General features: G+C 38.4%; 1 protein-coding gene across 1 annotated transcript; it reads right to left on the bottom strand.

The window, feature by feature from the left end:
• Positions 1-27,770, bottom strand: LOC124595528. The gene is made up of 4 exons (XM_047134297.1): positions 27,554-27,770; positions 26,503-26,689; positions 9,070-11,182; positions 1-241 (listed from the first exon to the last, which is right to left on the bottom strand). The coding sequence occupies exons 1-3, from the start codon at positions 27,630-27,632 to the stop codon at positions 9,142-9,144; spliced, it is 2,307 nt and encodes a 768-aa protein (XP_046990253.1). The 5' UTR covers positions 27,633-27,770; the 3' UTR covers positions 1-241; positions 9,070-9,141.

The raw sequence follows: 27,770 nt of genomic DNA, 5'->3' as shown, positions 1-27,770 counted from the left end.
TCACTAAAAAAGCACATTTATTCACAATATTGAAAAATAATTGTGACACAATTTTGTTCAGTACAAAAACAATTAAGACACATAAAAAGTTTTGTACTTTTAGACAGGAAATGAAGCTATGACAATTAATTTTAACAAATAATGAACAGGAATTTTAGTTGCAATAACTGGCTGCTGTCTTCCGCAGTTTAATTGGAATGCCCAACCAAACATCCACCTTCAATCAGGAGCTTTTCGGATTCTGCAAATCACATGGAACAAACCAATTAATGCCATGATATGAAAAATGTAAAATATATTTATCTTTATATCATCATTAAATTATACTAAGCAACATACAGGGTGTTTATAAATGAATATCGGGGTTTTAACGCTTTATAATATTTTTTGCATTAAACTTACAGTTATAAATGATATGTCAAATGAAAGAGCAACTCAAACAGTTGTGTTTGGCACCAGTGTGCATGTGCAGCGCGCAATTTTTCCGCTGCAATCCAAACTTCACTGAACACAAGCGCTGGATAGGCTGGAAGTGGCCCAACATCAGGGCTTACTTTGCATGGCCTCCACGTTCACCCGACCTAACGCCAAGCGATTTTTTCTTTTGGGGCTTCATCGTGGATCGTGTGTGCATGCCCTTGCTACCAACAGACCTCCCTGAATTAAGAAACCGGATTGAAGCAGCTGTTGCTACAATCACTGAAGACACACTTATCAACATTTGGGAAGAACTCTGCTATGGACTTTATGTGTACTGTGTGACAAATGGTGCTCACATTGAACATTTGTAAGGTTCTTGGTAAAACTGTGAGTCGCCCTTTCATTTGATATATCATTTATAACTAAGTTTAATATAGTAAATATTATAAAGTATTTAAAACCCCGATATTCACTTATAAACACCCTGTACTGTCTTTCTCAACTGTAAATCGTTACAGAAGAAAATTGTTTTGTAAAAGTAAAAGAACTAACCCACAATGTAATTAATACCTTTAACCTAAATATAAAGGTAGTAAAACTGAATCTTAGGTAGCTGAGATGCATTCAATCTACACATTCAAATATTTTTCTATAAACACATGATCAGCAGCCCACCTATCTTTTCCATTCTGTTGTTTTCGAACAGTCACTTGAGACACTGTGAGTATAATGTAAGATTTCAATAATGGATTGACTGAACAAAAAGGCAGTGCTAATTTCATGTGGTCATATGATTGCTAGTTGTCTTGCCAAGAAATATCAGCCATGTGCTAGTACGTAGAAAAAGAATTTTCTGAACTAAAATCTTACTGCTGATGTGGCTTACATGAAGCTTATGGAATCTATGTACTATGCCATAGCAGTAATTCCTGGAGACGCTGCTGCTGCTGGTATTACCCAGAAATATTTCTCAAGTGCTAATGGGGATACTGAACATAAACAGAGGAGGACACCACAAGTTAGTTCGACAAACGGGGGGAACAACATTATGGGAGGGTTGGAAAACCTGAGCTGGTAGATGCTAAAAGAAGATGCCAATTATTGCACAAAAGCCTATGTAAAAAGTTTCAACAACCAATATTAAGTAAAGAATCTATGAATATACTACAGCCTCCTGTGTGTCTACCGTAAGGACTATGAAGACAATATCATACTACCTACAGTGCATATACAGCATTTAACCCAACTCCTTATCCTCCATATGTGAACGGAACAGGAAGAAAACCTAATATGCGATACAAAGGTAAGTGCTCTTTGCCATGTTCTTCGCAGTGCTTTGCAAAGTGTGTATGTAGATGATGAAGATGAAAACTGAGTGCTTTATCCCTCATTCCATACAGTTTTCATTTACTAAGCAATTGTAGTCTACATAAACCAGAACAGTCAATGGCATTCCTTAACTCTCATGAGTACACTTTTTAACCAATGCTTTTCAAATTTGCGTCCATGACTGACTATACTACCTGATCACCTAAAAAGCTTAACATTAAATTGCGAGTATGTTAGTGTGCTGTGCTCAAAGAAGCCTAGTTTGCCTTGCAAACATTTCCGATAGCTATCTATCGTATGGACCTGTAGTTATGATCATATTTTCCTCATACTGTGTAGAGATGTCACAAATGAGTATCAAAATTTGTCTGCAAAAGGACCTAGTCGAAAACAAGTTACCAAGTATGTTGCTTATTCAGGAAACACAAATCTCTGCTCTCCCATGTGACATTTTATAATTACCATTTGAATCTTTCCACTTTAGACTTAAATTTTTACCTCTATTTTTCTTCCATTAATCTTCAGTACTCCATTTTCTGTCGTTTCCTTAAAAATTCACTCTGTAAGAAATTATGTAACAAGCAGTTTTGATATGTCTTGTCCACAACAGGAAATGCGCTTTTGTAAGCCAGTGATTGCTCATGTCAGTAATACTTATTCTCCCATTTAATGGAGATAATTGAAGCTCTCCCTGACCATGTCCTTACTATATACTACTTTTTTTTAAATTTTAATCTGTGATTTCTGTTTTCTACTTGCAAAGCTCTAACCTCTCTCAAAGACTGTCACAAGTTGGATAGTGTGTATCCAAGCAAACAAAGACTCACTATTCCTTTCCTTTGGTTTTCCAAGACCTACAATACATAAGGAAGCTTGGATCTGTATCTTATCATTTACTTTTCTCTGCAGCTGCAGGTTTTAATGAAACATTGGCAATCCTCTGCAGTCTGTTTTAGCAGTGGCAATCACCCTAAGTCACACTGAGAAGATCAAATCTCTTCTAGTCATTGCAAGAGGATTCGCACCATGTGTGAATCTAGAAACACCCATTACACTGATTACTATGCTGAACCAGCCCACCAGACATCCTGTAGTACTCCATCCACCAACATTACACACTATCAGCTCACTGTAGGCCATCTGTCACAACCACAGCCACTCCCAACGTGCATTATCTTCCTTCCCAACCGTACATTACCTTGCTTCAAAGCACTTTTGATGCAAGGCAGTCATGATGCCGTTGCAACCGAACAAAAGACGTGCTCTCTATGCCCATTTTTTCAGACATGGTTGTGGGACTCGGCTGTGCATTACAGAATCTCAAATCTAACACCTTTCAGCTGTCTAATTGTTATTTTATTTGGCTACCAGTTTCAGCGATTTATTATGCCATCATACTGTTGTTACAAATCTAAGAAGCTTTCTTCGCCTGCTCATTGTTGTGGTGTGTCACTTATAAGAGCAGGGGGGTTATTTTAGTATAGGAGTTACTGTGGGATTCTAACATTCTTTAAAATGAGAACCTGACATGTGAGCCACTATGGCAGGCACTGTCACTTGGATGGCCAAATAAAACATGTGAAAGATAAAATGTTGGCTTGATCCAGGAACCTGCAGCGTAAAAACTTGGCAGAGAACTAATGTTTGACGTTTTCTTAATGTTTGTAGTCTTTTCAGTACGAAAGTTACACAGCATATAACTCAAACAAGAAAGTGTGATGCCAGTTTTAAGCAAATGTTTAAAAAATCTTCAGCTTATTATTTAGAAATTTAAAATCTATTTCACTGTATTTCGTAACATAAGACCACCTTCACTATTTTCTAATGCGAAGAACCTGATTCAATCTTATATCTTATCACCATCTGGTCCAAACCACTAAGGATAGAAATTGAGAGAGTGTTGATCTTCTACTGTAGGTATCATTTAACATGGTGTTTTTCGAAATTCCACCCCTAAGGGGTCAAATAGGGGATGGAAGGGTTTTTGGAAATATGTTATTATTAAGGCAATTTTGAAGCTAGACCTATGAAAATTGGTATATTGTTTCTTGGTCAGAAATTAGAAATACACGTTTCAGCATTTTTGTAAATTTAACCCCTATGGGAGTGAAATAAAAGGTGGATTTTTTTAAAAAATAAATCATTATCACAGAACTACTAAAATATTTTAAGGCTCTGAAATTGGTATCTGACTTCTCAGTAACAAATAAAAAAAACGTGTGTTTCACTGATTTTGGAAATTCAACCCCTATTGGAGTGAAGAGTTTTATGAAAATATTTCATCATGAAAGCATTTTAAAGCCTAATCTTTGAAAACTAGTATACAGCTACTTGGTTAAACATAAAAAAGTACTTCATTGTTTCTTAAGGTGTATACATGGACAAGGAAAAGGAACTGCCGGATTTTTCCCTGTTAAAAATACACTTTCTCCCTGGTGGAAACACACTTTTTCCGTATTAAGTGACAGTATATATTTCCCTCAGGACTGTATAAATTTGAATTCCACCAAACACCACACATTACTTTCCAAAGCACTGAAATCGAGATTGCAATGCGCTTTTGTAAGCCAGTGATTGCTCATGTCTCGTAATCTTGCCAGCCAATGACAACGAATATTCAGAGCATAGCACAAGTGATGTAAGGCAGCCAATAGCAACATCACCATTAAGTAGTGCGAACATGCAAACAGGAAAAGTAAATGGTTTAAATTAATATACATACTCTAGCATACCACATCAAAGTTCGTCAAACGTTTTGCTACATGAAAAATCAGAATACAAATAGTACCAAAGCCTGGTTTGGTTTCTCAAGCTAATTACGTCTACTTTGTCACTGTCTGCTACGTAAAACAAAATAGGCCTTTCTAATATTGCAGTAATTGTAACATACACCAAATAAACGAGACTGTTTTTACACAAATGGTCATTTTTATAACACGACAATATAATTCAGGAAGTACCAATATCCAATGCCTATTAGGCCTACTACAAGAAAAAAATTTTATGTTAGGAAATAGGTTCACATATCATTCATACGCTCCAGTTTCGCACACATGAGGTCAAAAAGTAGTAGTACAAAATTTTTATATAAATTAGGGATCTTCATATTCTTCCACAATTTGTGTGATGTCCCTGTTTCTTCTCCTTTCCTGTTGTAACAAACAATCTTGTCATCACTAATTCTGTAACTATTCCTGCCATTGTCAAAACTTATTCGACAGTTAACATCACTAATCCTGCCAGGACACCAGTTTAGTTATGCCGCAATTATTCTCCGGTTAGGTGTTGTTACATGTTCATACAATGCGTTATCCATGCTACTTCCAGCATAGACCATACGTGGCTGCTAGCTGGGGACTGTACAACTGGCCCTTACTAGTGTAGGGATCTGGCCAAAAATTGTCAAAATTCCATTTTCTTGGATACACTGAGAAGATAATACGTAAACTTTCTTTCCTGTTAGTTGTTTATTTCCACTCTGGTATTGTGAATCTATGGATTTCACTAGTAATTATAACAATGCTGATCATTCGCAATCCCAATCGACCACATAAACAGCAACTGACATTCATCCATTCAGCTTTACTCCGCTCAGCTTATATAGCCACATCCTCTTTTGTCAGTGGGAAAGTTTACTTCTAGATGCGATGAGGATTCCCCTGACAGAGACATCGCGTACACTATGCACATATTCAAAAATCAACTTATGATTCATTCAGAAATCAACTTAGAATGTGTTCAAAAACCAACAAGGATGCATTCCAAAATCATACAAATAATCGATAGACCTATGAACGCTGGATGCTAGGCACTTTGTGAAACAGGTTTTTCTCCTCAAAAATATGAATTTGGCAACCCCCCCCCTTTCCAAAATTGCCACCCAGGTCGGATACCTCAGTTTGCCTGCTTTTATAAATTCAACCCCTAAGGGGGTGAAATAGAGGATGACATTTTTCAAGAAAATATTTCCTTAATTTAAAAAAATTTTAAAGCTGAATCTTTGTAACCTTGTATTTCACTTCTCAGTTACATATAAACAAATACATCTTAGGGAATGAAAGTTTCTGTGAAATATCACCACAAGAATGCAAAATGCGTGGTTAACAAAAACCTTAGACGTCAGGTACCAGAATTACTTTTTGGTCAGCAGTACATTAAGGGAAGACCATGTTTCTATGGCCTTTAATTAACATCAAAAGTTAAGGTATTACTAATTGTGAACAACATAAAAATTCAATGAAAGAAAAAAAATTATGCAGACCATACACTTCATGCTAGCAATGCAGCGGATGCTAAGCTAGTATCCAATACTATCTAACTGAACCTTATACTAAGTTTAACTAATGACCTCGCTGTCTGGTCTCCTCCCCCAAACAACCCTATATTAAGTTTGCATATACTAGTGAAATGGTACTCATCTCTCTCAACATTAATTGCATCTGACAACCTACAAGACATCCACAGCTGTCACTTAGCAGGGCTTTCTTTTTTCTTAAACTTTTCTCAATTCTGGGTTTTTCTCATTACATAAAAAGCCTGTTGCACTTTCCTTAATCAACAGCTGCTTAAGGTTCCTCTTCACTTGACTCAAGAGTTAGTGAAATCTTTCTGTACAGCATAACAAAAATCAGGAAGAGCCTCATAAAATACTGCTCCAGAAGTTGGAGCATCACAGAATGTGGGGAGCAGCTCACAATTGGTTTACCTCTTACTTTAACAACAGACAGAAAAAGGTCATTATTCAGTGTTGAGAATGGTTGTGATGTGGGGTCTGAATGGGGTACAGTCAAATGGGCAGTGTCCCAGGGATCAGTGTTGGGGCCACTCCTGTTCCTTATTTATATAAATGATATGCCCTCTAGTATTACGGGTAACTCTAAAATATTTCTGTTTGCTGATGACAGCTAGGTAGTAGTTGATGTTGTGTGCAATATTGGCCCCATTTCAAACAGTGCAATTCATGACAAAAGTTCATGGCTTTTAGAAAATAAACTAACACTAAATCACAGAAAGACTCAGTTGTTACAGTTACTAATACACAATTCGACAAAATCCAACATTTTAATTTCACAGAATGAGCATATAATTAGTGAAACTGAACAGTTCAAATTTCTAGGTATTCGGATAGATAGTAAACTGTAGTGGAAAGTTCACATTCAGGATCTTGTTCAAAGACTTAAAGCTGTCGCTTTTACTATTCGAATGGTATCTAAAGTAAGTGATTGTTCAACATGAAAATTAGTCTACTTTGCTTATTTTCATTCGCTTACGTCATATGGTATTATATTTTGGGGTAACTCTTCCCATTCTAAAACGATATTTTTGGCTCAGAAATGGGTGGTTCAGGCAATAAGTGGTGTAAGTTCACAAGCCTTTTGTCGATCTCTGTTCACTACTCTGGGTGTCTTGACATTGGCCTCTCAATATATATATATTCTTTACTGTCGTTTCTTGTTAACAATACCAGCTTATTCCCAAGAATTACACCTTTCACTCAGTTAATACTTGGCAGGAATCCAACCTGCATTTGGATCGGACTTCCATAAGTCTTGTGCAGAAGGTGTGCAGCATACTGTTGCACCCATTTTCAATAAACTATCACAAGAATTCAAAAATCTTAGCAGTAATCCACGCGCTTTCAAATCTAAACTGAAATTCCCTCATGGTTTACTCCTATTCTGTCGGGAAGTTCATTGAAAAATTAAGCTGATTTTTATGTTATATTGTTGATTGTCTTTACTTAAATTTATGGCTCGACTTTCTTTGTATTCATAAAAAATTTTACTTTTATATGTTGTTACTTCTATGTTGTAACTTCATGTACTGATACATCCCATGACCTTGAAGATTTGCTCCTCAATTTGGTCCTATGGAACTAGATGTGTAAATAAAATTCCACAGTAATCTCCATACTAAATTGCTCCTGTAAAAAAAACTTAAATCCACTGCATACCAGCAAATGTACAGCAGTTCTCTCACGTAACACTCCTACTGAATTCAACTGAGGCAATAAAATAAACCAGAGATTAATTAAAATAATGTGACAAGATTACTGAGACATTGAGACAGGAAGGAATGTCTATAGCAACATTCGTAATTTTTTCTATTTACACATAATTAATGTGTGTTAAGGTAGCATGGGCACCTTATTTAAAATAAATGGATAAAGTGAAATCCAGACTGGATTAACCCCACACTTCCCTGAACTTTAAGATTTTGATCCATATGTGCTTTAGAACGAGACCAATATATTATCAATGCAGCACAATATATGATCGTGACACAGCAAGAAACACAATTTTTCTAAAAGTTCATAAAGTGCTGGTCAATAATGGAAACTGAACACCAGACCTTTCACTGAAATCCTGAAAATCATTGGTTAGACAAACAAAAATACTGTAAATGCTGAATTACATGTAACTAATCTACAATTAGGTTATGTGCCAACAAACCTGCTGTTCACACCCAAAGTAATTATAATGGCTTCTCAATGTAAATTACTTGGTGGTTTGCAGAAACAGCTCAAAAATACTATATAATCTCAAGTCACTGCAAACTGCGAAAAAGTGTCATTTGTTGCTAAGTTTTCCACAACCTGCAATTCACGAATAAAATGATAGCAACCAAACACAAAGTAATCTGACAAACATGAGTTAATGCTATTTACTTTGTCACAATGTGTTACCACTAATGTGTTGAACATTACTACAAATTTTAAAAATATTCCTATTGGCAGAACAATTTTCACTCTGCAGCTGAGTGCGTGAACTGGTCTGAAACTTCCTGGCAGATTAAAATTGTGTGATGGACCATGACTTGAACCCAGAACATTTGCTTTTGCAGGCAGATGCTCTACTGACTAAGCTGTCCAAGTACAACTCATAACCTGGCCTAACAGCTGTCTTCTAGAAGTACCTTTCTCTCCTATTTTTCCAAACATTAGAAAGCTTTCCTGTGCACCTTGCACAACTAGCACTCGTGCCGAACTCAGTCTGTACAGCATTCGCCTGTGAAACATCGAGGTTTCCGGTTCAGAAGACTATTTTAATCTATTTTTACTGTTTCATGTATTTCTCAAATTCACAAGCACACCAACAAATTATGGGCACATAGTAAACGAGCAAAAGGGGTACTACGATTAAAAAATTCCAAGCACCTTGTACAAATGGTAATGACAAGCAGCAGATCTGGTAGGTAATAAGTGTTACACGCTAGTACACAAGTATCACCAGAACACTTATCATTCGATAAAATAAATACAACAATGAGTAAAAGCCATGTATTTGTATCAAATCATAAACGTACTGCACAGCAACTCACCTATCTCCACTCACAACACAGAAGTGTCTCAGAGTACACATTTATGACCCTGCAAATCAAAACAACCACGTATCATGCTTGCTGAAACACACCCTGCTGAATAAGGAAATCGTACAGCTTCCGAGTTTTGTTGACATCTATCTTTATAAGCTGCCTTGCTTGGGCTAGTTTCAAGGAACCACCACAGCGACGACTTTCATTTTCCAATATGCGCCGAAAGCTAAGGTATGCCTGAGGAAGGATTCTGGTAACAGAGCAAAGCTCTCGCTCTGATTGTGACAGGCGATTTGCACCGGGTAAGGCAGAAACATCTAGTGGAGCTGCAACAGTTCGAGAGCGTGGCGCTGCAGGTATTCCATCCAGACGGACTGTAGAAGGGCCAGAAGTGAGATTTATCCTTTGCCTATCTGCACGTCTTTCTCGAATGGCAAGCTCTCTGTTGCGAGCAAGTCGCCGGTAGAGTGCACACTGGGATATGCGCCACAGGCCGGCTTCTGATCGTAACTGGGACAGGCACGTTATACGTCGGCGGAGGTCGACACTGTGTGACAGTGATGTCAGCAGGATGTGATACGCGGCTGGAAGTGGTGCTAGCAGCCGTGCAAATGGTGCTAACCTTCCTGGCCCCAAAGTTAATCCACCTGATGATGAAACTAAACCAAGGCCTCTTATCAACTTGTGAGCATTAAGTCGTTTCGACAGGCGCCTATTGTATGCAGTGACAGCTGCCAGTGTTAGTGCACGCTGCAAGTCAGCATCTGGGTCATCGTCTGACCAATCAACGTGAGCTACACAAACTGTCATTAATTCTGCATGATTGTCATAATCTATATCAAACTCTGATCGTGCAGCTGAGTATCCAGGTATTGAGCTGGGAGGAGGGCGTCGTAGCCTGTGCAGTGGTTTCTTGCCTGGCTTTTTCTGTATTTTGCCACAAGGAACGGGTAGTCGCTTATTCCCTGTACCACGTACTGTGTGCATGTATTGTGACAAATACTCTGGCAAAATTTCTGCAGCAGCCAAGCGGTGTCCACAAGCTTCCAAGAACTCTTCTGAAGACATATTTTTTTCTTGTTTATACGAATGATAGTGTGTTTCTCCGCTAGATAGCTGCTGGTCTTCCAGTATTTGTTCATTTGTTGCACTGTTATTTAATACATGTGACACATCTGAGTGATGACAAATAAATGTGGTATTTTCACTGGGAAGTGTGAGTGTTCTGTTACAATTCCAGTGTCCTGTTTCCAATATGCAGGACTCGTCCTCCAACAGAGGAGAAGACAGAGCCGTCTTTCTTCCAACATAACACGATTTCTCTCGGGTAACTGAATGGTTCCTTTCCATGCAGCACTGCTTCTGAGATTCTGGTACAGAGTTGCCACCAACAACTTTTCTAGGATCAAAGATTATTTGCTGGATTTCACTTGCCTTCTCCCTTGAGCTATCTCCTAATGTGCTATTTACAACATGCCCATTACGGCATTTGACAGTCCCACACATTTCATTGCCAGGTCTTTTCAAATCACCACCTCTGATGAGTCCAACGCTCATTTGTCTCCACGAAGCAGCAACATTTATTAGAGGAGGAGGAGGAGGAGGAGGAGAACTGACTGCCAATTGCTGATGATGCTGTGTGTTTTGCCTAATGTGTTCACCCTTCAAAGTAATGTCCCCTAGCAAGTTTTTGGATACCACAGGATGATAAGAAAGTGGTAAACTGTTTTCTTCTGAATTTTGTCTTTCAACTAACAGTTTTCCAAAGCTAGGCTTTTTCTGCATTAAAGAAGTGTCTAAACAAGGCAGGTGAGTATCAGTTTTGAAGGAAGCAAACAAATCTCTCTCTAGATCATCCTCCTTACTCCGCTGATCACTGCTCCTCTTCACTGTATGATGACAGATGTGCCTTCCTGAGTTGGAGACTTCATGAAGCCATGAAAACGGTCCAGCAGACGAGACATAACGAGAGTCATACCGTTGTCGACACTCCTCTGGGGTACGTGCTACAGCCTCTGAAACAGCTTCCCAATCACCATACCCATACTTCTCCAGTGCTGAGAGCAGTGTCAATTCCTCTGATATAGTCCATCCACTGGCCTCATCACCCACTGCAGAACTGGAAGGAGAGAAAGAGTGGTGTCATCCAGAAGAGTAACTATGAATGCAGTTCTAACAACATCAGTAATAGCAGTATTATTCAATTTCTCAAAGGCAAGAAACAAAACTATCAATAACAGATACAGTACGTTCACAGACTCATCTGATACAGGCAGTACGTTTCTTCATTTAAGAGACTCTTGGAATAAAAAACTAAATCCATGTCACTTAGTGAGGTTGGAAGAGTGATGCTGGTTGTTTTTCTAAGTAAATAAATAAATAGACTATGGCTGTAGAAAGCATGTTGATACAAACTTTTCAGCTGTGGTAATTTAGGAAGCAGCTCTGATTACACATTGGTTTAACAAAAGTGCACCACACTCATCTCACTGTCACCTGAAACAGGTGGCCTGTAACCACATGTGTAAGGGAGTGACAGCAGTACAAGAAAGGAGAGGAAGAATCAATGAAACGCTAGCAGTAGATAAAAATTGAAAGCGTAAGAAATTAAAACAACAAAGACCTCATTTAATGAGTAAAATTACAAACAGTGTAATGAATGACACAATGAAAAGATCTGATGACAATGATAGCAGTGTACACATGCCAAAGGAAAAGGTCTTTAATGCCCATACTAAAATATAAGACAAATATAATCAAAAATTAATACAAGTAGAAAAAATACAAAAATTTTTCCCTAAAGCCTAAAAAATTTCAAACACATAAACAATTATCTCCTTCACTGATATCACCTGTGTTGTTGCCTTCAGAATCACAAACAGCTCAAAACTTAAGACTGTACATGTGTTTAAAAGTGAATGATTTGGAAAAAAAAGTCTGCTTGTTTTAAACCGTAAGTGTTAAAATTTGTGGCAATTATGTAAAATAGAATGAACCAAATAGCTAAAGCATAAAACAATCTCAAACATGGGTTTGTCTTCCTCAATGACACATCATCTAATGGTTACCTGAAAGGTAAGAAATGAATGAGGAACGAGTATAATATTTGTATGCTTATCACAGTATGTAAAGTTGCGACTTGATTTTAACTGGTGGGTCACTAGCCTCAGAGACAAAGCTGTGAATAGGAAAGGAAATTGGCCATCTTAAACAATTTAGAGAAACAGTGGAATGCCCAGTAATCAGATGAGGATTTGAACCATCATCTTCCCAAACATGAGTCCAGTGTTTTAGCACCGCACCACCACAATCAGTGGGAAGAGCGTGTAGAACTGAAGTATGAACATGTAGATAAGGACTAACAGGTTTCACAGTCACTTAACTGAAACTTTGTGCCTACCCCTCATAATGACTGAAATTTTATCAGTTGTGTACACGGTGTACACTCTTGGTGTATTTTCTTCTTGGAATATTTGGAGGATCTGTGAGTTGGCCCAAAAGTGAGCACTGACTGGAAATGTGAGAAACTCCTGCACCTTGTTGGCTTTTTTGATTTGATTTTCAGCTCTTGTTTTTCCATTCTTCATGATAAACAGGTCACATCACTCAGGGCTGGGCACTTCCCAAAGAAAAAGGACAGTTCCTGTATGAGAAATTTGTGTATTCCAGTGTCATGTATTCAAAATGGCATACAGAGCTCTGAAGCCATTCAGGCATATATGTTCAAACATTAAACGTGTACACTCTTCTCTTGAGGTAAAGAATATTTCCACATTTTGTTGTCGTGGTACTGGTATGTTAAAAAACATCAAAATACAGGGTAGTGTATACACAATGCTCTAATTAAATTTTCATTAGCTCCTTTCATTTCATTTTGTAACATCAATCTAACCTCTATCAGTTCACAGGCACTACTGACCTCTGCCTCAGTACTACTGACTGACATCAGCAGCCAAACTATATGTGTGTGTGTGTGGGGGGGGGGGGCCAAGCGCGCGTGCGTGCACGCGCGCACTTTGTCTAATTAGGAAGAATCCCTTTTTGCCCAAAACTTACTTGTTTGATACTCTTTATGTTGCACCAATCTGCTACTCTACATCCACTGTGTGGTGAGTAGCATCTATCCTTTTCATAATATTGTCATTATTCTATAGTAGATTTTGCATTTTTTCAATTACACGCCTCTTGTGTTGATGCTATTTTAATTAACTACGAACTGTATATTCTGAAAATGGTGCTGGTATTAAAATGAGTTTCTATATTCTCCACCGTATTTTTTATACAGATACTGGTCTTGCAAAATATGCCAAGACTTAAATTTTACATTCACGATATTTCATTAACTTTTTTTCCCTTTTCCTAGTGAAAGTACACATTTTTGAATACACAAATAATACTTTTGCATTCTAAAGTACAAACACCTAATAGTGTGTATATGTGTACACCACACCTTTCCCATTACCCCCACCCAATACATGTCAGCTACACTGAAGAGCCAAAGAAACTGGTACACCTGCCTAATATCGTGTACGGTCCTGCGAGCAGGAGGAAGTGCTGCAATATCACGTGGCCTGGACTCGACTAATGTCTGAAGTAGTGCTGGAGGGAACTGACACCACGAATTCTGCAGTGCTGTCCATAACTCCGTAAGGGTGCAAGGGGAGGAGATCTCTTTCTAAAAGCATGTTGCAAGGCATCCCAGGTATGCTCAATAATAATCATGTCTGTGGAGTTTGGTGACCATCAGAAGTGTTTAAACTCAGAAGAGTGTTCCTGGAGCCACTCTGTAGCAATTCAGGACCTTTGGGATGTCACACTGTCCTCCTGGAATTGTCCAAGTCCGCCGGAATGCTGGATGGACATGAATGGACGCAGGTGATCAGATGGAAAGCTTATGTACATTTCACCTGTCAGGGTCGTATCTAGACATACCCGGGGTCCCATATCACTCCAACACTCCAACTGCACATGAACCACACCATTATAGAGCCTCCAACAGCTTGTACAGTACCTAGCTGACATGCAGGGTATATGGATTCACGAGGTTGTCTCCATAACCGTACACGTTCACCTGCTTGATACAATTCGAAACGAGACTCATCCAAAAAGGCAACATGTTTTCAGTCATCAATAGTCAAATGCTGGGCCCAGGTGAGGCATAAAGCTTTGTGTTGTGCAGTCATCAAGGGTACACGAGTGGGCCTTCAGGTCCGAAAGCCGATATCTATTATGTTTTATTGAATGGTTCGCACAGTGACACTTGTTGATGGCCCAGCACTGAAATCTGCAGCAATTTGCGGAAGGGTTTCACTTCTGTCACATTGAATAACTCTCTTCAGTTGTCACTGGCCCCGTTCTTGCAGTATCTTTTTCCGGCTGCAGCGATGTCAGAGATTCTATATTTTAGGGGATTCCTGATATTCACGGTACATTCGTTAAATGGTTGTATGGGAAAATCCCCACTACCTCAGAGATGCTGGATCACATCACTCATGCGCTGACTATAATGCCATGTTCAAACTCACTTAAAACTTGATAACCTGCCATTGTAGCAACAGTAACAGATGCGACAACTGTGCAAGGCCCTTGCCTTATACAGGCATTGCCAACCGCAATGCTGTATTCTACCTGTTTACTTCTCTCTTTATTTGAATATGCATGCTTAAACCAGTTTCTTTGGTGCTTTAATGTATACCTCTGATGACACTGCAATACTGTCAGAGGCAGCAAAGGGCTTGCAAGAACAGTTGGACAGAATGGACAGTGTTTTGAAAGGAGGGTAGAAGATGAACAACAAAAGAAAAACAAGTATAATCGAAAGCAGTCAAATTAAATCAGGTGACGATGAGGGAATCGGATTAGAAAACAAGATGCAAAGTAGTAGATGAGGTTTGCTATTTAGTCAGCAAAACAACTGATGATGGCTGAAGTAGAGAGGATATAAAATGAAGACTAGCAACGGCAAGAAAAGTATTTCTTAAGAAGAGAAATTTGTTAACACTGAATATAGATTAAAGTGTTACGAAGTCTTTTCTGAAGGTACCTGTCTGGAATGCCGCCATGTATGAAAGTGAAACATGGACGATAAACAGTCTAGAGAAGAAGAGAATAGAAGCTTTTAAAATGTCATGCTACAGAAGAATGCTGAAGTTAAGGTGGGTAGATCATATAACTAATGAGGAGGTACTGAATAGAATTGGGGAGACAAGAATTTTGTGGCATAACTTGACTAAAGGAGGGTTTGGTTGATAAGACAGTGTCGTACATCAAAGGATCACTAATTTAGTACTGCAGGGAACTGTGAGTATGGGGGATGGAGGGGTGCGGAAGGGAGGGTTGGCAATTGTAGAGGGAGGCCTAGAGATGAATACAGTAAGCAGATTTAGAAGGATGTAGGTTGCAGTAGTTATTCAGAGATGAAGAGGCTTGCACAGGACAGAGCTGCATAGAAAGCTGCATTGAAGCAGTCTTTGGACTGAAGACCACAACAACAATTACAGCAGACAAATGTGTCATTACTTTCAGTTTTCTGATTTTATTTTATTTCCACATCATTGGCACTCAAGCATTAATCGCCTTGCAGAATAATGAAGTTATTTCTGTCAGTTCACTCAAGAAATAAGAAATTTGGAAGTAATTGTGGCAAATAGCGTAATAGACTACCAATACGATGTCTTAGAATACAAAATTTCCATCTCCTACTTCTTCTCAAAAGTGTACGAACTGAGCGCAAAATTTGAGGATTTTTGCAAAAAGTGCAAAAAATGGGTATTTTTAGCCCACTTTAAGAAAAAAGTCTTCTGTAATACCCATATCTCACTGATACTCAAATTAATAGAGGGAAACATTCCACATGGGAAAAATATATCTAAAAACAAAGATGATGTGACTTACCAAACGAAAGCGCTGGCACGTCGATAGACACACAAACAAACACAAACATACACACAAAATTCAAGCTTTCGCAACAAACTGTTGCCTCATCAGGAAAGAGGGAAGGACGAAAGGATGTGGGTTTTATGGGAGAGGGTAAGGAGTCATCCCAATCCCGGGAGTGGAAAGACTTACCTTAGGGGGAAAAAAGGATGGGTATACTCTTGCGCACACGCGCGCACACACACACACACACACACACACACACACACACACACACACACACACACACACATATACAGACACAAGCAGACATATTTAAAGACCTATATGTGTGGATGGATATGTGTGTGTGTGTGTGTGCGCGCGAGAGACAGAGAGAGAGAGAGAGAGAGAGAGAGAGAGAGAGAGAGGTAGGTTTGGGGGGTTTCTATCTTTGGTCACAGATCATGACATATTTCATTCTTTTTCTGCTATAATAACTACTGAATCAAACTGGTTTATTACATTCAAAATGTAACTGTGCATTACCAACAAACTGGACCATCATGGTAGTAAAAAGTGTTGCACAGCAGCTGCATCACACATAGTACACACTGCTTTTACACCATTGTCACATGGTGAAAATTTTGGTGAAGTTCATAGCAGCCTGCCTGTCATTTCTTGGAAAGGATCCATGTTATAAGAGAATATTAAGCACAGTTTTTTACTGTGCAGAGCTACTGGTGTGCTAGTTTAATTCACAGTACAGTACAGAATATTTTGTGTTCGCATAGTTTGCTGTTTATGTGGAACGCTAGTGCACTGATGAAAAATACAAAGTGTTGCTATTGTCTGGGGTGGCTCATCCACTGCTGGTTTCTTTTGAAGTGAGAAAACCAGCACCTTCATCCCCGCTGGGACTACAACTGACAGGTGTGCAACACCAGCCGTGGTGACTTTCTTTGCTGTAGATTCCCTAGCCTTATAAGTGTTTCTTTACACAAGATCTCATGCCTGATGATACATTTCTCTAAGTGTCAGAGGTCAAAGCTAGAAGAGTTCTCTTTTGGGATCCTAAACTTATTTTTTCTTCTAGCTACTCGAAATTTTTACAGTTTTCATTAATTTGCTGTAAAATGTCATGAGGGGAACGATACTGCTGGCCAATGATGTCCCTGAGGTTGCTGGAATAACTGCAATATTGTGCTGTTCCAGAACCCAGTATGTGTCACTCCTTGATGGCCAATAAAATTAATTTGCTGGGCCATGTGGGTGCATATAGCTTATGAAAGCATCCTTCTGCTCAGCAGAAGTCTCAAAGACACTTCCAATCCACCGCTCTTTTTCATACATGCATACAGCATGTTGACCTGGCTGTAAGTCCGATATTAATATATCCTCCACACTATTGTCACTAATACTGGCCAGAAAACATGACGCATTATTTGAAACTCTGCCAATCTGACTTCTTGTTTCATCAATTGTCAATAAAATGACGACTGATAAGAGTATTCCCATGTTAAAACCTCACTTCTTGTAACACTTAACTTTGTTCAATGGATTCTTTGCTGATGAAAGCAAATTTGTACCATTAATGCTCTCAGTGCAGCATCAAAACATATCAGACCTCCAGCCAGGACAATATGGTATTTATAAAAAACAGTGATGGATAGGAAATATGTGTGGGACTTCCACTGAGTGGAAGGATGCTTCAATAAGCCTTATGTACTCAGAAGGCACAGCAAATTCATTTTACAGGACATCAAGGACTGACAAGCGCTTAGTTCTGGAACAGCACATTACTGCAATTATTCCAGCACCCTCAGTGACACCATCTGGCCAGCAGTATATATTGTTTTCCTCATGACATTCTACGACAAATTAATGAAACCTGTAAAAATTCAAATAGTTAGAAGGAAATGTAAGATTAGGATCCTAAAAGAGACCTCTTCTAGCTTTGACCTACAGCACTTTACGAAATGTATCATCAGGTTTGGAAACCTGTGGTAAAGAAACCCACCCATGGCTGCTATTGCTCAGCAATCATGCATGGACCCCTGTTGCTGTGGGGATTGGGATGCTGGTTTCCTTACTTTTAAAAGAAACCAGTACTGCACAAGCCACGTGGTCAATAGCAACACATTTATACAATCTTTACATTTGTACACTAACATTCCTCATAAACCACAAACTATGTGAAAACAAAATAGGTTACACTTTGAATCAGAATTAAACTAGCACAGCAACAGCATTGCCCATTAGAAATACTTATTCCAAATTCTCTATAACTAGTCCTCTACAAAAAAAAAAAAAAAAAAAAAGACTGGCAGACCGTTATGAAAGTCATCAAAATTTGCACCATGTGACAATGGTGCAAAACTGATGGCAATTTGTATAATGCATGTTGCAGCTATTATGCAACACTTCTACTACTATAATGGTTCAGTGTCTTGGTAATGTACAGTTAAATTTTTAAGTTGATAAATCAGCTTAATTTGGAAGTTATTACAGCACAAAAAAAGCTGAAATATGTCATGATGAATCATAACAAAAGATGCCCATTTTTTTGGAGTTTTTGACTACTGCTGATTTGATCTCACTTTCTAGTCATCAGGACTTAAAATATTTCCTTCCCCACAGAGTAATAGACAGTAACTGTGGCACACAGAACATTTCATTTTTCCAATTCACCTCCACCTTGTCAGCTTTTTAAGTCCTCTATGCTCGTACTGAAAAATCAAATATAGTAATTTAAGTTGTTCAGAACATGGTTTTTCTAATGAAAATGGTTTGAAAGAATTTTCAGAAGACCTGTATGTAAAAGTGGGCTACAATACCCCTTCTTGCCATTTTTACAAAAATGGTAAAATTTGCTCTCAATTTGTAAACTACTGAGAAGCAGTAAGAGAATGAAAGTTTATATTCTACAACCACGTATTGATAGTGGAACTTTTCAGGTTTAACCCTGCAATCACTTCCAAAGAATCATGAACCTTAACTGTACTTTTTTTTCCAGGTCTATTTTTTCAGGCAACTCTGTTTCAAATTATCCATGAGATAATTGCTGAAAATTTTTAAGTTGTACAAGATGTCACAATTTTGTCCCCCACTCCCACTCCCCCTTCGAGAAAATGTTGCCGGAAAAATTATATCTCAAATTTGGTGAAAAAACAGAGCTGCACTTTGTATAACTTCATTGTGGGGCCAAAACAAAATATCTACAACTGTTACAGATTTATAACATTTTAAAATTTTTTCCGCAATTCACATCTTTAAAATAGTGTTTGCTGTGTCACCTTTGGAGGCCTATATCTCACGGTAGGAAGTTTTTTGGAGAAAACAAAAAAATAGGTGTTTCTTACTTATTCTTGAATTTTAAAATATGCTAAATTCAGTAACATCCAAGACTACGAAGAAAACCACCTGCCAGAAGTGATACAGATTATGCTTAAGGTAACTTGCTACCGCCCATCAAATAGTGTGTGTGTGTGTGTGTGTGTGTGTGTGTTTTTTCTCCAACAGCTTGAGAAAGGCATTCCATTCCGGAAGCTAGCAAAGTAAAGCTCTGTACCTTTTTGTGTGAATCTGTCAATAATGTAGCACTTCTGCCTTTAGGTGAGTCACCTCCTTTATTCCTAAATAATTCATTCTTCTCAACCAGTACTTTCCGTAAATTATTATTACATATGTTTGCTACGTGTGACTCAACATTTATAACCTTTCCATTTAATTCAATAGCAATGTTATCCTGTACTCTTACTGGTGACTTCTCCGATTTCACTACATTACTTATAACCTTAAGTCAGACTGAATTACTGATTTCTGAAATAATGTGGACATTCCTCGAATTTTAATAAATTTTTTTAGTAGTTAGGGGTAGTTTTTGCAATGTGCATGTACTGCAGGATCTTTAGTTGGTCTTGCCACCAGATGCATTTCCTTTTTCCCCTCTTGTGATCCGTTGTTTTCTATGTGGCTGTTTACTGTTTTCTCTGATTAGCTTATGCTGAAAACTATTTTCAAATAATGATATGAATTTATTATCAAACAGAGTAAATGTTATGTCATCATTTGGTTCACCATAAATTTCATCCAAGTCTTCTTTTGTAAGCCATTCTTAAAAAGGTTTGTTCTGGGGTCACCAATTAGTCTAAGTGATCTTTCCCTCTCTTATTCAATTGTAGGCTGTGTTTAGTATACCCCAGTCTCCCAGCTGTAGCAACAGGCACTGCACTCACATGAGATTTCATTTCAGTCATCGGCAGCCTGCTCAGCTTAAGAGTTCATACGGCTAACCCGATGCTAGTCATGGCACTGTAGGACCTCCACAAAACTCACGTGTGTGTGTGTGTGTGTGTGTGTGTGTGTGTGTGTGTGTGTGTGTGTGTGTGTGTGTAGTTGCCACTCCTATTTCATTTATGTTACCTGTAATGCTTTAATTTTGGTCTTTTCAGACTGTTCCACCTATGATAACCTGAGACCCTTTGTCAAAATCTTTACACATATTCACCTATGTCCTTGGCACCAGGACAAGGCTAGCACTTGGCTCCATAAAACTTGTGACCTGGTACCCTGTTCCTAATTTGTCCTGTACCATCTGACCTACACCCCTCACACAGCTACTAACTAAGAAGCAAGACTCTTTTCTTCCTACTCTCTTTTGGTACCGACCTGCATTTAGTTTCTTTGCTAGAAGTTTGCTGCACCCTACAGTTGGATGAGGCTCTTCCCACCCTACTTCAAGTAACAAGACCAATTTATTACATACTTTAAGCTCAAATATATGTGGAAGAGCTATTCCCTTTCCTCTCTTACCTGTTACCTTTACCCAGTGCCCACAATCTCTTTTTCCCTTTAACCTACACAGTTCAAATTTTGTGTAATCTAGTTCTGTCTGAGGGAGACACTGATTCACTCTTCTTTTTTGCAGAGCCTACAACAGTCCCATTGGAGAGATTTGTTGAGTTCCCCATTCAAATTACTCCAAAGGAATTCTAGTCAACAATCGATACCACTCCCTGTCTGACTACCCTCCAGTAATATCTACACTTATCTTGCAGTGCAACACAGATTAAACACTCTAAAATAGGATTAATTCACTGATGGGTCATTCCATGTCAATTCAACCAATTTGAGAAAATGTTCCAGCTGATAGTCTCAGATTTGGCTGAAATTTAGCACACCAGTGCTACCAAGTATGGAACACTCATGTACAAAATTTTAAGTTCCCCTGCCAATTAGTTCCAGAATTATGGCTTGTGAAAGAAGGTGGCGTGACCTGGAAATTGCAACCCGCATCTGGCAATCTATCTTCAGACCCAACTTCAGGTCTTAATAACTTTGCAACTATTCCACACAGTCCAGTGAAATTTTTACAACCCAGTAACATCCACTTAGAGAACATACTCTATGAATCAAAACACCAATAACATATTTCTGAGGGAAAATAAAAAATTCAAAAATGTGATTAAAAAATGTAATACGTTAAAAGGTACATATCGTAGGTGCCCTCTATGCCAAATATAACTCACATCCACACGCCAGAAAAAAGTAGCTATTCTTACCCTTGCACCTTGCAGCTGGTCTACTGACTACATTGCAAAGGAATTCAATGTTTCTATGTATATGGTAAAGCAAGCTAGGAAAATAAAAGCAACCGAAGGAGTGTTTCCACAACTTCAGCAGGCTCAGGGTAAGCAACTGAGTTCAAAAATAAAGGTGCTAGTATCGGAGTTTTATGAAAATAATGACTACCGCCAAATAATGCCTGGAAAAAAAAGACTACGTAACGGTGAAAATGGGAAATGTACGTGTACAAATGCAAAAAAGACTGTTGCTATGCAACATATCAGAACTCTATGTAGGATTCAAGGAAAAGTATCCCAATACCAAAGTAGGTTTATCACCTTTTTTTCAATCTTCGGCCAAAATGGGTTGTGCCTGTAAGTGCAAGGTGGACACACAATGTTTGTGTATGTGAGACCCATCAAAATGCTAAGCTGACGTTTGCTGCTATGAAGGATTCTGGTCTGGACTAGAAAGGTGTAATGAAGCTGCCAGTGTGTGACATCAGTTCCTGCCAGTGCATGATACACAGGTATGAAAAGTGTCCTGGTAAGGCAAATCTTGCAGAACACATGAATAACAAACTGTTCGGTAAATTCCTTATGGATGACAATGAACTTGTTTCTTATAAACAATGGCCACACATGGATCGCACAAGCCTTGAAACAAAGCAAAGTACAGTGGAAGATTTTGTTGAAATGTGTTGTCAAAAAAAAAAAAAAGACAAACTGACCATACACAGCTTCACAGCAACAGCACAATCTGCTTATCTCCAGTTTTGTAATGATAATTTGAAACAAGGTGCAATTATAGTAATACTAGACTTTTCTGAAAATTATGCATTTATAGTTCAATATGCCCTCCAAGGATATCAGTGGGACAACAGTCAAGCAACTCTCCAGCCATTTGCGATTTACTATAGAGGTGAATCAGGTGATGTGTCTGTCATGAACCGGTGTGTTTTTAGTGACTGTTTAATTCATGATGCCACAGCAGCTCGTGCCCACATTCGAACTGTCATGGCATATGTGAAAAACAAGCTGCCTCACATACATTTTGCGAAATACTTCAGTGATGGGGCAGCTAGTCAGTACAAAAACTGTAAAAATCTCAAAAATTTATGCATGCATTACCATGATTTTCAGATTCACACAGAATGGAATTTTTTCGCAACAAGTCATGGTAAAAATGTATGTGATGGTATTGGTGCTACCATTAAGCACATGGCATCACGAGTTAATCTGCAGCACCCTACAGAAGGTCACATTCTAACACCTCTTCAATTATTTACGCGGGTACAGAAAAATATCTCTGGCATACAATAATTCTATGTTTCGAAAGATGAGGTGAAGTCAGTCAAAGAGTTGCTAAAAAGCAGACTAGAACACGTTAAAACTGTTGCAGACACAAGGAGCCACCATCACTTCTCTCCAGCGGACTCTGACAATGTGCGGACGAGCAGACTGTCCGGTTATAACTATAGGTTCATGCACAACATGTGTCTTCACAGTGTGTCTGACTCAGGATTCAGAAGCATAAGCAGCAACATACAAACAGGTTGCTATGTTATTGCTGTTTATGATGACAAATGGTACTTAGGATGTGTTGCAGAGTGCTGTGAAGCAGAAGGTGATGTATTTGTGAACTTCATGGTACCAACAGGACCACCAAGATCATTTCATTGGCCCATTTGGCAGACAGGTGTTGGATTCCTTTTGAACGTATTCTTATGTCAGTTCAGTTCCTACCACAGTGTCAGTAAGATAGTACAATTTGCCACTCAATATACAGAGTACAGTAGCTTAAGTGTGGGAGAACTTCTGTTTGAAGCACAATCGACTGGTTTTTAGCAGTTAAGGTGCAGTAAACATTAATGATAGGTTGTGTTAATCTGTCTATATGTTGTTGCTTAGTGATTAAACAGTCGTGGGAGAGGATAAGAACAGGCAGAACAGTTTACGATATGTTTTTACAAAATCGTGTTGTGGAACAATGGCCACATCACCAAATACATCTGTCAACTTCCATTGTACACAAATGTCTTGCAATAACATGCTGAAATTTTTTGAGATATATATTATTATGGTCTACTTATGCAGTGTGTGAAATTTGGCTTGGATACCACTTGTCCCTTTTGTGCTACCACACTTCGAAAATCCATGTTTTTCAGGTAATTTCTCAAATTTTTGTGTGCCTGTAACTCAGTTTTTGTGACTGATATGGGCATGATGAGTTCTGTGTGTGTTTAGGCCACATTAAGCTTACCACAAAAAAATTAATACCCTTTTTGAGTGAATTATATTTGGCATAGAGGGCACTTACAATATGTACCTTTCAACGTATCAAATTTTTTTAAATCACATTTTGGAATTTTTTATTTTCCCTCATAAATATGTTGTTGGTGTTTTGATTGATGGAGTGCGTTCTCTAAATGGATGTTACTGGATTGTAAAAATTTCACTGGACTGTGTGGAATAGATCCAAAGTTATTAAGACCTGAAGTTGGGTCTGAAGATAGATTGCCAGATGCGGGTTGCAATTTCCTGATCACGCCACTTTCTATCACAAGTCATAATTCTGGAACTAATTGACAGGGGAAACTAATACTTTGTACACGAGTGTTCCACACATGGTAAAATTAGTGTACTGAACTTTAGTCAAATCTGAGAATATGAGCTGGAGCCTCTGGTTGAACTGACATGGAATGACCCTGAACACACTTTACACTACATTAAATTCTCATTATCTATGAGCTACAAACATTTGGTCTCCAAGTTAAGGCTTCATATGTATGATATAAACACCCCCCCCCCACACACACACACACACACACACACACACACACACACACACTCTCTCTCTCTTCCCTCCAATACGAAACTGGCGATCCTCAATGTCTCTGAATGTGTGCTGTCAACTGATACCTTCTTTTGGTCATGTTGTGCCATGGATTTCTTGTCTCTCTAATTCTATACAGTACTTCCTTGCCAAAATCGCCCCATCTTATCTTCAACATTCTTCTGTAACACCATATTTCGAAAGTTTCTATTTTCTACTCACCTAAACTGTTTCTCGTCCATGTTTCACTTTCATACATGGATACACACCAGACAAATACCTTCATATAAGACTTTCTAACACTTAAATCTATATACAATGTTAAAAAATTTCCTCTTCTTAAGAAATGCTTTTCTTGCCATTATCCATCTACATTTGGTACCCTCTCAACTTTGGCTATCATCAGTTATTTTGCTGACCAAATAGCAAAACCCTTCCACTTTCCTGAGTGTGTCATTTCCTAATTGGATTCCCTCAGCATTTCATTCTCCCTGTTTTGTTTTTGGTGATGTTCATCTTATACCTTCCTCTCAAGACAGTGTCCATTCCCTTCAACTGTTCCTCCAATTCCTTTGCTGTCTCTCACAGAACTACAACGTGATCAGAAACTCTCTTAAGTTTTTGTTTCTTCTCCCTGAACTTTAATTCCTACTCAAAATTTTACTACTTCAACACACAGATTGAATAACACTGGGAGTAGACTACAACTCTGAATCACTCCCTTTGCAACCACTGCTTCCCTTTCACGCCCCTTCATTCTTATAACTGCCCTTTGGTTTCTATACCAGTTGTAATTAGCCTTTCACTCCTGTATTTCACCCCTAATTTCAAAGGGAATACTCCAACACTGTCAAAACTTTCTCTAAGTCAACAATGCTATAAATATAGATTTGTCTTTCCTTAATCTATCTTATAACATAAGTCATAGTGTCAGTATTGCCTCACGTGTTCCTAAATTCCTCCGGAATCTAACCTGATCTTCCCCAAGGTCGGCTTTCACCAGTTTTTCAATTCGTCCATAAAGACTTCATGTTAGCATTTCTCATACATGACTTAATTAAACTAATGCTATCAGTAGTTCTGACGGCAAGAACTCTTCACTTAACTGTAGTATATGTTAATCAACTTATTCACAATAAAATATAAATTTTGATCACGAGTCTTACTTTATATTATACAATGTTTACTGTCAGCAGAATATGGCCCAATGTTTGATGCATTTTTACATGATAATTTGAATACACTACCTCAGATCATGAAATCTTCTGTTTTCGGGGTGAGGGAGAAAAGGAACACACTGGCACAGTTAATAGGGGAACAACATGTGGATCAGGAAAATAACGAGTCACAAAGAGTGGCTCTGAGGATGGAGGTCACCAAGGGTTTAGGGCAGAAGGGGCAGTACTCAAGAACTGACTATGGTGAATGGACAGTTTCCACCTATGTAATTAGTGTTTGGAGGAAAGGGAATAGGATTTATATAGAATGAACAGAGAAAGCCACTGAAACCACTGGTCGTGTAATGTGTAAAACATTCAGCAACTTGGTGGAAGTTTCAGGTAGCCATGAATACAGATAAACAACCATATCCACACAGAACACAACATAATAACAGCAGTATAGATGGTAAATAATGCGGCATATTTCACATGTGCCGCTACCTCCTGATTTAATAGGAAATGTCAATGATTCGACTGATGCAGGAAATGGTGCACGGTTCTAAACTACAGTCACCCAGACAAATTATCTATAGGGTGCAGAATTGAGAGCATGAGTGGCATACAACAACTCGAAAGTATGGGAGGCATAACGATAGTATTTAGCATAGGAAATTTTCATATCAGAAAACAGCGAGAGATAATCAAATAGTTGGTGAAGTATTTGAGTGAACTCAACAAAGTCCTGGTGATATTTGGTGTGAAGAAAAAGGCTGAATTGGGTTTGAGACTTTTTGAGAGCAAATGGGCATACAAAGAGATTGCAGATGAGGTAGGATATGGATAAAGGTACAATGTTTAGGGATGTACATAATGTATTGAGGAGTAGATTGAAGGTCAAGTTGGACTTATACGATGGAATCTTAGCTTACAAATAGAGGTGTCTGAGTATATCTGTATCTATACGATCTAGAGCACAATTAAAATAATGAACACTGTACATGACATAAGAGAAGATGTCTACCTTAATTTGGTGGGAGGTATAACAGTGTAGCGATGATAGTTACGGTGTTGTCCTGGCTGCTGACCTTGACTGAAACATGTTGCACATAGGTGTGCGTCACACTCAACACACCGTAATGTGGGTTCAACTTCATCAAAGACATCACAGCAACATGCGCATGTATTGTCGTACACGTACTTCAGTACATCTGCAATACCCAATGTGACATATATATACATGTATAATCCAGCGAATATACTTTAGCCCTAGTCTAGTTTTAAATGTAGTGTAGAGAGAGAGAGAGAGAGAGAGAGAGAGAGAGAGAGAGAGAGAGAGAGAGAGAGAGAGAGAGAGAGAGAGAGAGAGAGAGAACTTAACTAAGGAAGTAGATTGTCGCAAGAGACTTTGTCAATTACAATACAAAGGTAACAATTATCTCATTTGCAGCTGAACCTCGCTTGTGAAATGACAAATGAGAGGTCGAAAAATTTCAAGCATCTGTGAGGAAAATACAGCTCATTGACAAACCAAAGGCATTTGACAATAGCGCTACTAAAACTTGAATACAATGTAAACAAACAACACAATAGCTCAGTGATATTTGCCAGTGTTCAACGAAAACAAATACACCAGTAAATAGCCTGCAGAACACAGAGTATTCATTGTGATACGTCAAACTTGTAAAACTGTAGCTTAGATTTTTCAGTAGTATTTCTCCCGAATGCCTGTTTTCACGAATATCTTAAATATCGATACTCATGAGAATACTGTCTGGGTGAGATCAGATACGATCACTAATTTTACCAAATGTGTAAGCTAATGCCGCTCTTTCCTCAAAATACACTGTAACCTACACACAAGTTCAACATAACGACACGCAACTCCATTACGATTATTGCAAATAATAATACTTTCAAAAATTCCCGTTCACGACAACTCTAATAACGGGAAATAGATCTAACCACACACGATAAATAATTAAATTGTTGTATATAATCTTCACTTGGCATAATATCACACTGTAAGAAGGTTATGAATGAATTCCACGAATAACTTCCAAGGGAATGGTTACCATCTGCAGTATCACATTCTTCATCTCTATAAATACATGAAGAGACAGACTTTCTCATGTTTAGATCACAAATCACCATCTCCGCTTCCGTCGTTACCGCCACACGGCAGTTACTAGTTACCAACACGTGAAAATTACCAACACTGTCAAAAGTACTTGTTCTGTACCACGGACGTATGTTGTGTACTGTATTTTTTTTTCTAAATCAAAGATAGTA

This window comes from Schistocerca americana, chromosome 2, assembly GCF_021461395.2.
Source record: "Schistocerca americana isolate TAMUIC-IGC-003095 chromosome 2, iqSchAmer2.1, whole genome shotgun sequence".
NCBI classification, from domain to species: domain Eukaryota; kingdom Metazoa; phylum Arthropoda; class Insecta; order Orthoptera; family Acrididae; genus Schistocerca; species Schistocerca americana.
Note: the sequence above shows the minus strand (reverse complement) of the source record. Positions and strands in the feature narration are given on the sequence as shown.

What these genes read in the sequence shown, in the direction of transcription:
- LOC124595528 (XM_047134297.1), bottom strand. Translation starts at nt 27,632, where the DNA reads ATGGTGATTTGTGATCTAAACATGAGAAAGTCTGTCTCTTCATGTATT. An exon ending in AGAATGTGATACTGCAGATG is followed by an intron (nt 26,690 to 27,553) that starts GTAACCATTCCC and finishes TGGGTATTGCAG; the next exon opens with ATGTACTGAAGTACGTGTAC. An exon ending in ATACCTCCCACCAAATTAAG is followed by an intron (nt 11,183 to 26,502) that starts GTAGACATCTTC and finishes CTCTCCTTCCAG; the next exon opens with TTCTGCAGTGGGTGATGAGG.